This window comes from Coregonus clupeaformis, chromosome 3 (genome assembly GCF_020615455.1).
Source record: "Coregonus clupeaformis isolate EN_2021a chromosome 3, ASM2061545v1, whole genome shotgun sequence".
Classification (NCBI taxonomy): domain Eukaryota; kingdom Metazoa; phylum Chordata; class Actinopteri; order Salmoniformes; family Salmonidae; genus Coregonus; species Coregonus clupeaformis.
The window spans coordinates 2,630,769-2,644,213 of record NC_059194.1 but is presented as its reverse complement, the minus strand read 5'-3'; the positions used below and the strand labels follow the sequence as shown (position 1 = coordinate 2,644,213).

The 13,445-nt window shown below is 41.2% G+C and overlaps 2 protein-coding genes across 2 annotated transcripts; both read right to left on the bottom strand.

The window, feature by feature from the left end:
- Positions 1-272: 272 nt before the first annotated feature.
- Positions 273-7,347, bottom strand: LOC121539062 (NEDD4 family-interacting protein 1-like). The gene is made up of 8 exons (XM_041847285.2): positions 7,178-7,347; positions 3,633-3,735; positions 3,230-3,369; positions 2,954-3,023; positions 2,538-2,662; positions 2,309-2,375; positions 2,094-2,202; positions 273-1,823 (listed from the first exon to the last, which is right to left on the bottom strand). The coding sequence occupies exons 1-7, from the start codon at positions 7,211-7,213 to the stop codon at positions 2,096-2,098; spliced, it is 648 nt and encodes a 215-aa protein (XP_041703219.1). The 5' UTR covers positions 7,214-7,347; the 3' UTR covers positions 273-1,823; positions 2,094-2,095.
- Positions 7,348-7,445: 98 nt separating this feature from the next.
- Positions 7,446-13,194, bottom strand: LOC121539053 (glucosamine-6-phosphate isomerase 1). The gene is made up of 7 exons (XM_041847272.1): positions 13,111-13,194; positions 12,621-12,760; positions 12,324-12,425; positions 12,015-12,197; positions 8,693-8,877; positions 8,029-8,203; positions 7,446-7,807 (listed from the first exon to the last, which is right to left on the bottom strand). The coding sequence occupies exons 2-7, from the start codon at positions 12,742-12,744 to the stop codon at positions 7,758-7,760; spliced, it is 819 nt and encodes a 272-aa protein (XP_041703206.1). The 5' UTR covers positions 12,745-12,760; positions 13,111-13,194; the 3' UTR covers positions 7,446-7,757.
- Between the last annotated feature and the right edge of the window lie 251 nt (positions 13,195-13,445).

Genomic DNA, 13,445 nt, shown 5'->3' with positions numbered 1-13,445 from the left:
ATCAAAGATTGAATCATGACAACACTAATGCTATGTAGCTATATATGGAAATGCATGGTTAGTGTCTTTCACCAGTCAATTCTTATAGAAAGCTGATGGGATAAGATATCACATAATGTACATTGAAAACCATTTTTAAAAAACATATGGGAGCTGTTGGTGTCGAGTCATTGCGTCTTTCAACCACAAGGTGTCGGTGCTGCACAATATTTTACGACAAGCCTCAAATCTCTGGCAAAGCCTGCACACAAAACCTGGAATGGAGATCAATCTCAATTTTAAAAGTGACATTTATTAGGACATGAAGCTTTTTACAGTTTAAAACATAATATCTCATAACAATAAAATCCCAAGGATCCAGCTGTACTACAGATCAGAGCTGTGTGTGTCTCGGACTGGGTTTGGATCTTAGCTGTACTACAGATCAGAGCTGTGTGTGTCTCGGACTGGGTTTGGATCTTAGCTGTGCTGTACCATTCCACATAAAGGGCTAAGCAAGAAATCTAAACAGCTGGTTTAAAACAGACTGGCTGGCATACAGGTGGTCCACTAGAGCACGTTTGAGATAATTTACAGTTAACAATATGCCAACAATTGCCTAAAGAGAAAAATCGACAAGTAGAGTATAATTTCTTGTCTTCTTACTAAATCTAATTTGTAAAGTTATAAATTGCCATGTCACCCTTATGAAAGCTCTATACTCACTGAATAACTACAGGTACTACCATTTGGTCATGTATAGTTGATTGCATTGGATAATATGTCCGTTTCCATTGGGAGTTACTCCCTGGGGTTTTATTAATATGTTTCTAAAAGTGCACCTGCTTACATTCTCTGATACCATCATAGTTTGTTTCCATACCTAATGTGTTATTTCTCTACACTAAACAATAAAACTGTATGACTTGTACAACAAAAAAACACTTTGGACAAAATCTTTACCTTCAGATATGCACATACGATACTTTTATGTTTGAGGTATGTGCGCATATAAAGGTAGGATTCTGTCTTATAGGAATAATTCATGATGACTAAAAATTTAGCTAAGAACTCTGCCCTCTACTGGCTAGAAATAAGGCTAACACTTCACATGAAGCCAACAGGTATAGTGCATTATTACTGAATAAAACGTCTAAATGTTTTATTACGAACCCATAAATTGTAATGCCACATGTGACTTTTTTTTCCATCCTCAACTGCTTGATCTCATGATTACTATGAGCTGGTGACTACTATGAACATAAAGGTGTTACAAGTGCTTATAGTGCATTATGACTGCATCATAATGCATTACACCTGTGGGCTTTGAATATATTAGCGAAATAAGACTGATCCCTTGATGCATGCTAATACACTGCCATCAAATTATATAAGGCATTACCCATACATTACAGACTGAAAATGTAAAATAGCACTTTTCATTCGCCACTAATAAGTACATACTACCATTATCCATTAATTAAGTTTTCAAATAAAATAAAACAAATTATGTATTTATTTCCTGAATGTTACAAGAGTTGTCTTCATCAACATTTTGTTGTGTGGTTTTTCCATCCGGCCGCGTGGTGATGGGCCGCGTGGTGATGGGCCGCGTGGTGATGGGCCGCGTGGTGATGGGCCGCGTGGTGATGGGCCGCGTTGGGATGGGCCGCGTGGTGATGGGCCGCGTGGTGATGGGCCGTGTGGTGATGGGCCACGTGGTGATGGGTAATCGGAGTAGTTTGGTTTTAGACTTTTGTAGTTTTGTTGCTTTTTGTCGGTGTGATGCTTTTCAAACATCCAGGATTATTTATCCAGGGACGGTTTGTTTATTCAAAAACCAGCTGTGTGAAAAGTAAACAGGAGATAAGTTTACGGTGGAGATCAGTATCTCTGTAGGAGGACGGGTGCTTTACTATGGATCACGTTTGTCTATGGTATATTTACATGGAACCAGACTACATTGGAAGGAAACTAGTGAGTGGAGAAAATCTATATGATTTGGTAGATTACCAGTACTAATACTTGTATTTCTTAATAAAGGACCAAGCTTATGATTTGATAAGGTCTTATTCTGCTGTAACTAAGGAATGCTGTGTGAATTAGGGCCTTACCTTCAGTAGATGAACAGGACTCTTGTTCGGGGCAGTGTGGCGTAAGTGGGGTCGGCCATTTTGCGAACCCGGGAGTAGTTGACAAACCCTCTGACGAACAGCATGAAGCCTGGAGTCAAAACAAAAAGACAAGAGCATCCATTCCACGATGATCTTTCACACATTTCATACACATTAATTCATTAAAATACAGCTCAGACTTCAGCTCCACTTACCCAAAGCCAGGAACACCCACCACAGCCAGTACTGCCCATCAAAGTAGCCAGGGAAGTAGGTGGAAAACTGGAACGTTCAAAAGACAGTAGAATAACATTAGGGCACCAGTCGTACACACAGTAACATTCCAAAGAATTTAGGGCTGGGCTGGAACAAAAGCCTGAACTCCCCGTAGCACTCCAGGACCAGTGTTGTAAAGAACAGTGAGGTGTCGTGTGTTGATCTTACCCTGACTATGAGAACCCATTTGATGAGAGACAGGCCAAACCCAGAGATGGCTCCGTAGCGGCCGGCTGCAGAAGTGGTCAGACAGAAGGACAGGAAGAAACCAATCCAGTTGAACAGGAATGCCACTGGAGAGAAGAGAGGACAATCAATCAATCAACCAACCAATCAATCTATCATAGACCACCAATGAGAAGTGGCACATTAGTTAACATGCTTGCTGTTCACCACACATAGACCATGATGCTTTGTGGAAGATTATACAACAGCTTTTCTAATATCACAAACCTACTCCCTGGCCCTGGCTCTGCTTATGACACACAATGCCGTTGCTTAGTTTAGTGTACCCGTGAACCCGTGAGATGCAGACAGACCCATAACAATCACTACACTGTACAGGAAACAGAGAGAAGACTTACTGAAGAAGGTGAGCATGAAGATGCCATCATTCCCTATCCGCAGCTGGTCAGCGTCGTCAAAGTCATCCTCCTGAAAGAAAAAATAGGACATTTATGTTTTGATTGTGAGACATTTCAAGTTGTCAGACATCTTCCAATGATGATGGTCCAAAAGTGTTTATTTAGGATGTAGGAGCTCACAATGAAAAAGACTAGTGTAAGAGATTCTGGAGAGTTATCAATACCTGAACAATGAGTGAATTAATAAATATCGCTGTGAAAGGAGGACACACATACCACGACCCTGCCAGGGACCAGAGGCACGCCAGTCTCAGCTTTGGTCCTCTCTGCTTCATCATAGGAGGGCAGTGTGGTAGCCACGTTGTAGGACGGGGGGTTGGGGAACCTGCCTGCATCCTCCTTGGAGTCAAAGAACGCTGGAGGGGAAATGGAAAGGTGCAGAAAACAAAACGTGAGTGACACAGCACATCACTGACGGCTAGTAGCAAGGTGAAGGTTGAGAGCTCACCCAACACCACAGCTTTGCACCGTAGCCTTTTCTTCTGAGCACTAGTATAACCATATTATAAATATTCTATTCCTGACTTGCATCTGAAACCGTCCTCGACCCCCATATGAGATGAGTCAATATTTTGCCAGTTACTGTGTGTAGTGCTATGGACGGACAGAGGCCAATTACCTGCGTTGGCAGCTGAGATGCTGCTGTAGGGGGGAGGGGCATCCAGGACAGCTGCTTCCTGCTGGGGGGGCTGGGCTACTGCTGGCTCCTCCTCATTCAACAGCTGGAGGAATGGGCCAGAGCAACACACACACGGTCAGTGGGATGACGCTGCTGCTGCACTATTCTGGCCGTGGCCTATGCTGAGAGAGTCATTTAGCTAGCTGCTTCTGTGCTTATACCAGAAAATGCATGAATGCAACCATTCATCTATTTTGTAGTCAGTCAAGTTGACTGGCAACACCCCATCAGTGACATGACAGGAACCTTTGATACCTGAGGGGTATACTACAAAGATACAGGCGTCCTTCCTAACTCAGTTGCTGGAGAGGAAGGAAACCGCTCAGGGATTTCACCATGAGGCCAATGGTGACTTTAAAACAGTTACAGAGTTGAATGGCTGTGATAGGAGAAAACTGAGGATGGATCAACAACATTGTAGTTACTCTACAATACTTACCTAATTGACAGAGTGAAAAGAAGGAAGCCTGTACAGAATAAGAAATATTCCAAAACAGGCACCCTGTTTGCAACAAGGCACTAAAGGCTAAAATTGAAGAAAAAGAAAAATGGCAAATAAATGAACTTTATGTCCTGAATAAAAACGTCATGTTTGGGGGCAAATCCAACACAACACAACACATCACTGAGTACCACTCTTCATATTTCCAAGCATGGTGGTGGCTGCATCTCGTTATGAGTATTCTTGTCATCAGCAAGGACAAGGGAGTTTTTTTTAATGATAAAATGAAACAGAATAGAGCTAAGCACAAGCAAAATCCTAGAGGAAAACCTGGTTCAGTCTGCTTTCCAACAGACCCTGGGAGACAAATTCACCTTTCAGCAGGACAATAACCTAAAACACATGGCCAAATATACACTGGAGTTGCTTAACATGTCGACTTGGAATGTTACGGAGTGGCCTATTTACAGTTTTGACTTAAATCTACAGTGGGGAGAACAAGTATTTGATACACTGCCGATTTTGCAGGTTTTCCTACTTACAAAGCATGTAGAGGTCTGTAATTTTTATCATAGGTACACTTCAACTGTGAGAGACGGAATCTAAAACAAAAATCCAGAAAATCACATTGTATGATTTTTAAGTAATTCATTTGCATTTTATTGCATGACATAACTATTTGATACATCAGAAAAGCAGAACATAATATTTGGTACAGAAACCTTTGTTTGCAATTACAGAGATCATATGTTTCCTGTAGGTCTTGGTCAGGTTTGCACACTCTGCAGAAGGGATTTTGGCCCACTCCATACAGACCTTCTCCAGATCCTTCAGGTTTCGGGGCTGTCGCTGGGCAATACGGACTTTCAGCGCCCTCCAAAGATTTTCTATTGGGTTCAGGTCTGGAGACTGGCTAGGCCACTCCAGGACCTTGAGATGCTTCTTACAGAGCCACTCCTTAGTTGCCCTGGCTGTGTGTTTCAGGTCGTTATCATGCTGGAAGACCCAGCCACGACCCATCTTCAATGCTCTTACTGAGGGAAGGAGGTTGTTGGCCAAGATCTCGTGATACATGGCCCCATCCATCCCTCCCCTCAATACGGTGCAGTCGTCCTGTCCCCTTTGCAGAAAAGCATCCCCAAAGAATGATGTTTCCCACCTCCATGCTTCACGGTTGGGATGGTGTTCTTGGGGTTGTACTCATCCTTCTTCTTCCTCCAAACACAGCGATTGGAGTTTAGACCAAAAAGCTCTATTTTTTGTCTCATCAGACCACATGACCTTCTCCATTCCTCCTCTGAATCATCCAGATGGTCATTGGCAAACTTCAGACGGGCCTGAACATGCGCCGGCGAGCAGGGGGGACCTTGCGTGCGCTGCAGGATTTTAATCCATGACGGCGTAGTGTGTTACTAATGGTTTTCTTTGAGACTGTGGTTCCCAGCTCTCTTCAGGTCATTGACAGGTCCTGCCGTGTAGTTCTGGGCTGATCCCTCACCTTCCTCATGATCATTGGATGCCCCACGAGGGTGAGATCTTGCAGCTGAGCCCAGACGAGGTGATTGACCATCATCTTGAACTTCTTCCATTTTCTAATAATTACGCCAACAGTTGTTGCCTTCTCACCAAGCTGCTTGCCTATTGTCCTTGTGTCCCCATCCAGCCTTGTGCAGGTCTACAATTTTATCCCTGATGTACTTACACAGCCTCTGGTCTTGGCCATTGTGGAGAGGTTGGAGTCTGTTTGATTGAGTGTGTGGACAGGTGTCTTTATACAGGTAATGAGTTCAAACAGGTGCAGTTAATCACAGGTAATGAGTGGAGAACAGAGGGGCTTCTTAAAGAAAAAAACTAACAGGTCTGTGAGAGCCGGAATTCTTACTGGTTGGTAGGTGATCAAATAATTATGTCATGCAATAAAATGCAAATTAATTACTTAAAAATCATACAATGTGATTTTCTGGATTTTTGACCTCTACATGCTTTGTAAGTAGGAAAACCTGCAAAAATCGGCAGTGTATCAAATACTTGTTCTCCCCACTGTATGTCAAGACTTGAAAATAGCTGTCTAGCGATGATCAAGAACCAATTTGAAAAGAGCTTGAAGAATGTTAATAATGGGCAAATATTGTACAATCCAGGTGTGGAAAGGTCTTATAGACTTACCCAGAAAGAGTTACAGCTGTAATCACTGCCAAAGGTAATTCTAACACGTATTGACTCAGGGGGTTGAATACTTATCTAATCAAGATGTGTATTCTTTTTATTTATTTTATTTTTTACAAATGTCAGAATTTTTCTTCCACTTTGACAGAGTATTTTGTGTAGATCATTGACAAAAATGTTTAATCCCACTTTGTAACAACCAAATGTTGAAAAAGTAAAGGGGTGTGAATACTTTCTGAAGGCACTGGATGCGTTTTTGGTTGTTGAATCAATTAGACCATGCCCATTTCAAGCTTTTCTCGAAAAAAATCTTATTTCAGAATATTTAGGTGAGTTAGCTGTCTAACTAATTGATCCTGCTTTGCCGTATACCTCTCTGGCATTAGTCTCAGATTGGTTGTCTACAACTATCAATGAATGTAGGCCTACTAGTTAGCGCTAGTGGGTTCTTGTGCAATCGTGATAGATTTCAATATCATTATGATTATGGTAGCTAGCTAGGTATTTAGTTAGCTAAATACCTACCAGTATCTAGTTTATGTTAGCTGCAACAACATATTCCACGGATTCGCTTTTCAACGGCCTATGTGGGTGGGACATGTCAACAGTTGGGTGGTCATAACAAATGGGCCTTTGGCCCGTCCCTTGTAGTTAGTTAGCTAAATCAGTTACACTAGCTAGCTACACTTAACCATCATAAACGAGGTAGCAAGTTAACGTGTTACCGTAACTGTCAAGTTAAATTTTGAAGACATAATGAGCTATTACGTTAGCTAAACTGGGCCCGAAGTCATAACGACGTTTCGTTTTCCAATGCTGGCTAGTTTAGCTTAGCCGTTAGCTAATTTTATTGGTTGTCTTTTTTTTTTTTACTTACCTCCTGATATCTAACGTTGCTGATTTGCTCGGCCATCCTGGATGGACGTTGAGTGTTTGAAAATGATCACTTGTTTGGCAAACTGTGAGCTGAATATAATATTGATACGCTACCACTTGAAACAGCCCCGCCACCTCCTCTTCCTTCCAAGTCTTGTGTGTTGTTCCTCCCCTTGCTCTGTCATGTGACCCAGTCCAACCGTCAGGAAATCAAAACGCTACCCGTTACGCACCGAGCTACAATGTAACGAATATATAACAAATACACATTCATTCTCAAAGTCGTTTTATTACAATAACTCTCATTGAAATACATTCAAAAACAAGTTTGTATCAAATTTAACAATGTAGCTAAGAAACCTGTTCTATCTAAGATAAATGTATTACATAATCAATGTGCTTAATGTAGCCTACTACAAGTAGGCTTACTATTATGTTACATAAAATGTAACTTGACTTAAACCACAGTACAACACACACAATTGATCATCCACCCTTTGGCCGCTGTCATATCCAGGAGGGTCCGGCATCAGTTATCCTGGTTATTGCAGGTTTCCAGATGTTTTTGCAACTCCCTCATCTTACTTGGGAGGCAGTGGATCCACCAACTTGTTGTGCACATGCATCATCCCTGTCAAGGAGAAATAACAATAGGTCAAGTGAGTTAGATTTCCACTTTATTCACAATTATGTTTTTTATTGAAGAAAATACTTTATCCCTCCCAGGCCAATAATAAAAACAAAACACACTGAATTTGGAAACTGAAGCACTAGTTCATAAGCCATGCGAGCAGCACAATCATGGAATGAACTTGGAGGACCAAGTCCTTTAGTAAGTAAGTAGACCCTCACCTTGGAAGTACTTGACAGTTTTAACCCTCAGTTCCAGGGTAGCGTCCTCGTCACACACAAACACAGTCTGGGGGTGCTGCTGAAAGGCTGACACTGTCCACATGTGGTTCACCCCTTCCTCTATGGCCTTGTACAGGGCAAACGCTTTGTGTGCTCCCGTGATGAGAATCATGACCTGGAGACGTTAAGGAGATAACGTGTTATTACCATCCTATAAACTGTTATTACATGGTTATAGACTGTCATTACATGTTATAGATTGGTATTACATGTTATAAACTGTTATTACATGGTTATAGACTGTCATTACATGTTATAAACTGTTATTACATGATTATAGACTGTCATTACATTTTTTATTTTATTTTATTTTTTGTCATTTAGCAGACGCTCTTATCCAGAGCGACTTACATGAGCTATTAGGGTTAAGTGCCTTGCTTAAGGGCACATCGACAGATTTACATTGTTATAGACTGGTATTACAACAAAGCAGCAGTAAAAGGATTTGGGGGAAATCATAAGGCTATGTGTAACAGCCTCATTATATCATCATTTAATAAGTATAGGCGCTTTAAGGGGGCCAGTTGTCCATGCAAAATACGTTCCAAGAGAAGACAGACCTGAACCATAAGGCAGAGACAGACATCTTGAAATCAGCTCTAACCTCTCTGGCGTCCATGACAGTGGCCACTCCCACAGTCAGAGCCATGGTGGGTACTTTAGACAGATCTCCGTCAAAGAAGCGTGCGTTGGCCAGGATGGTGTCCTGAGCCAGGGTCTTCACTCTGGTCCTGGACAACAGGCTGGAGCCTGGCTCGTTGAAGGCAATGTGGCCATCCGGTCCAATACCTAACAGACAGGGTGGGTTACATTTGTTGGATTTTGGTATTGATGTTTCAAAGTCTGTTGTTTTCTGAACTGGTTTGTGCTTGTTGTGTTTCTCATCTTATTCAATGATGTCATTGAAAAAGTGTGTGCCCCACAATATAAAACATTATCTTATCTGTTGTAACAATGACATATCTGTTAGAACAAGACTATAAACTTGAAATATAAATCTAGCATGGGTGTGTCTGCCTGTTTGATTGAGCAGTTGCTATTGTGTCATTTGACACCATCACTGGTATCCTCCCTACCTCCAACAAAGACGTAAATTGCCACAGCAGTGTTAGAATACAGGTCATTGACTGTAAAATGGATTAAATAATTTTTTTTCCCCTCATCAATCTACACACATACACTACCGGTGAAAAGTTTTAGAACACCTACTCATTCAAGGGTTTTTCTATATTTTTACTATTTTCTACAATGTAGAATAATAGTGAAGACATCAAAACCATGAAATAACACATATGGAATCATGTAGTAACCAAAAAAAGTGTTAAACAAATCAAAATATATTTTATATTTGAGATTCTTCAAATAGCCACCCTTTACCTTGATGACAGCTTTGCACACTCTTGGCATTCTCTCAACCAGCTTCACCTGGAATGATTTTCCAACAGTCTTGAAGGAGTTCCCACACATGCTGAGCACTTGTTGGCTGCTTTTCCTTCACTCTGCCGTCCGACTCATCCCAAACCATCTCAATTTGGTTGAGGTCGGGGGATTATGGAGGCCAGGTCATCTGATGCAGCACTCCATCACTCTCCTTCTTGGTAAAATAGCCCTTACACAGCCTGGAGGTGTGTTGGGTCATTGTCCTATTGAAAAAGAAATGATAGTCCCACTAAGCCCAAACCAGATGGGATGGCGTATCACTGCAGAATGCTGTGGTAGCCATGCTGGTTAAGTGGGCCTTGAATTCTAAATAAATCACTGACAGTGTCACCAGCAAAGCCCCCCCACATCATCACACCTCCTCCATGCTTCACTGTGGGAACCACACATGCGGAGATCATCCGTTCACCTTCTCTGCGTCTCTCAAAGACACGGTGGTTGGAACCAAAAATCTCAAATGTGGACTCATCAGACCAAAGGACAGATTTCTACCGGTCTAATGTCCATTGCTCGTGTTTCTTGGCCCAAGCAAGTCTCTTCTTTTTATTGGTGTCCTTTAGTAGTGGTTTCTTTGCAGCAATTCGACCATGAAGGCCTGATTCACGCAGTCTCCTCTGAATAGTTGATGTTGAGATGTGTCTGTTACTTGAACTCTGTGAAGCATTTATTTGGGCTGCAATCTGAGGTGCAGTTAACTCTAATGAACTTATCCTTTGCAGCAGAGGTAACTCTGGGTCTTCCTTTCCTGTGGCGGTCCTCATGAGAGCCAGTTTCATCATAGTGCTTGATGGTTTTTGCGACTGCACTTGAAGAAACGTTCAAAGTTCTTGACATTTTCCAGATTGACTGACCTTCATGTCTTAAAGCAATGATGGGACTGTCATTTCTCTTTGCTTATTTGAGCTGTTCTTGCCATAATATGGACTTGGTCTTTTACCAAATAGGGCTATCTTCTGTATACCACCCTTACCTTGTCACAACACAACTGATTGGCTCAAACGCATTAAGAAGGAAAGAAATTCCACAAATTGCCTTTGAAGAAGGCACACCTGTTAATTGAAATGCATTCCAGTTGACTACCTCAAATCAATTCAAATCTTATTTGTCACATACACGTGTTTAGCAGATGTTATTGTGGGCGTAGCGAAATGCTTGTGCCTCTAGCAGTAATATCTAACAAGTAATATCTAACAATTTCACAACATATACCCAATACACACAAATCTAGTAAGGAATGGAATTTAAGAATATATACATATATGGACAAGCAATAACAGAGTGGCATGGACTAAGATACAGTAGAATATTATATAATATAATACAGTATATACATATGAGATGAGTAGTGCAAGATATGTAAACATTATTCTTTTTTCTTTTTTATTATTAAAGTGACTAGTGTTCCATTTCTTAAAGTGGCCAGTGATTTCAATAGGCAGCAGCAGCCTCTAATGTGCTAGTGATGGCTATTTAACAGTCGCCGTACCAGGCGGTGATACAGCCCGACAGGATGCTCTCAATTGTGCATCTGTAAAAGTTTGTGAGGGTTTTAGGTGCCAAGCCAAATTTCTTCAGCCTCCTGAGGTTGAAGGGGCTCTGTTGCGCCTTCTTCACCACACTGTCTGCGTGGGTGGTCCATTTCAGTTTGTCAGTGATGTGTACACCAAGGAACTTGAAGCTTTCCACCTTCTCCACTGCGGTCCCGTCGATGTGGATAGGGGGGTGCACCCTCTGCTGTTTCCTGAAGTCCACGATCATCTCCTTTGTTTTGTTGACGTTGAGTGAGAGGTTATTTTCCTGGCACCACACTCCCAGAGCCCTCACCTCCTCCCTGTAGGCGGTCTCGTCATTGTTGGTAATCAAGCCTACTACTGTTGTGTCGTCTGCAAACTTGATGATTGAGTTGGAGGCGTGCTTGGCCACGAAGTCATGGGTGAACAGGGAGTACAGGAGGGGGCTGAGCATGCACCCTCATGAAGCTGGTTGAGAGAATGCCAAGAGTGTGCAAAGCTGTCAAGGCAAAGGGTGGCTACTTTGAAGAATCTCAAATGTAAAATATATTTTGATTTGTTTAACACTTTTTTGGTTACTACATGATTCCATATGTGTTATTTCATAGTTTTGATGTCTTCACTATTATTCTACAATGTAGAAAATAGTAAAAATAAAGAAAAACCCTGGAATGAGTAGGTGTGTCCAAACTTTTGACTGGTACTGTATGTAAATAAGGTATTTCCGTTTTTAAAAATATATATATATATACATTTGCAAACATTTCTGAAAACCTGTTTTTGTTTTGTCATTATGGGGTATTGTAGGTAGATTGAAGGAGGAAAAAAAGTATCTAATCAATTTTAGAATAAGGCTGTAAAGTAACACAATTTGGAAAAAGTCAAGGGGTCTGAATACTTTCCGAATGCACTGTATAATAGAGTAAATATAATCAATATACTTAATTCCATCCTATCATTATCCTCCCTACCTACCTCCAACAAAGAGGTCGATTCCTCCAGCAGCTTTGATCTTCTCCTCAAAGGAATCACACTCCTCTACAAGGTTGGCAGCGTTACCATCCAGAATATGGGTGTTCTCCGATTTGATGTCAATGTGCTTGAAGAGATTATTCCACATGAAGGAATGGTAGCTCTCTGGGTGATTCCTGGGAATACCTGCATGATTTTAAAAGCAGTGATCACAGTTTTGTATAGCTTCTCGTGCTGTGAGAATGTTGCTACTGTATGTTTGGTGTAGAAATAGAAGGTTAAATAGAGAAGTATTGTAAAGGTGAAGCATACCCACATACTCGTCCATGTTGAACGTTTTGACATACTTGAAAGAGATCTCTCCTTTCTTATAAAACTCAATCAGCTTCTTATAGCATCCCAGAGGGGTACCTCCTGGGGTGTACATTGGGGAGAAATTATTGACATTTTCATCAAAATACCTGTAGTTTTACACGTCAAAAAATAAATGTTGATGTCTTTATACAGACACATTTAACATTAAAATATATATATATGATTATTATGATTGCAATATTGCCTGTACAATGGAAAGGAGGGCGTGCCCTGTAGAATCAACAGATTGCTTACCTGTGGGGAGTCCTAGAATGAAGAATCTGTCTGGTCCAGGGTTGAAGCGAAGGATTTTATTCCTGATGTATTTGGCAGCCCACTCACCAACTTGGTCATAATCATTCAGGATGATCAGCTTCATGTTCCTAAATTAAAAGCTTTAAAACCACAGCCAAACTTGGATGGTGAATACAGCTGTTTATTGTATCAGATGGAACAGATCTTGAAGCAATATTTGTTCTCAACCTAAAGCAGACTTTAGACCCATAAAATGTGAGCACTTGCAGCCGGAAGACGTACTAAAGTATCCCTATCCGAATTAAGGGGGGGGAAGTAGACCAAATCAAACTATACTACAATGCAGCGCTTTGAATTAAATTCAAATATTGAATCCACTATATTTGAAAACGGTATCGTGCATATCCAAATGAGGTCGCTGGTGACGTTTGTCCTACCATCTTACTTTGTGCAGAAAGTAAATTAAAAACAAACGCATTCATCAACTTACCGCATCCGCCTCTTCCCTTTAAAATCCTACTTTTTTTTGAGAAAGCAGGAACCTCTGTCATGTGACTGAGGCAGAGGCGGGCGGAGTTCTAGCTGAACGCCTTGATTACAGATTCTGAGGAACGCGGAATGTTGAGCGGGATGAATAGACAGGCCTTTTCAAATAAAATGAAAAACTATTTTATTGGTCACATACACATATTTAGCAGATGTTATTGCGGGTGTAGCGAAATGCTTGTGTTCCTAGCTCCAACAGTGCAGTAGTATCTAACAATACACACACATCTAAAAGTAAAAGAATGGAATTAAGAAATCTATAAATATTAGGACGAACAA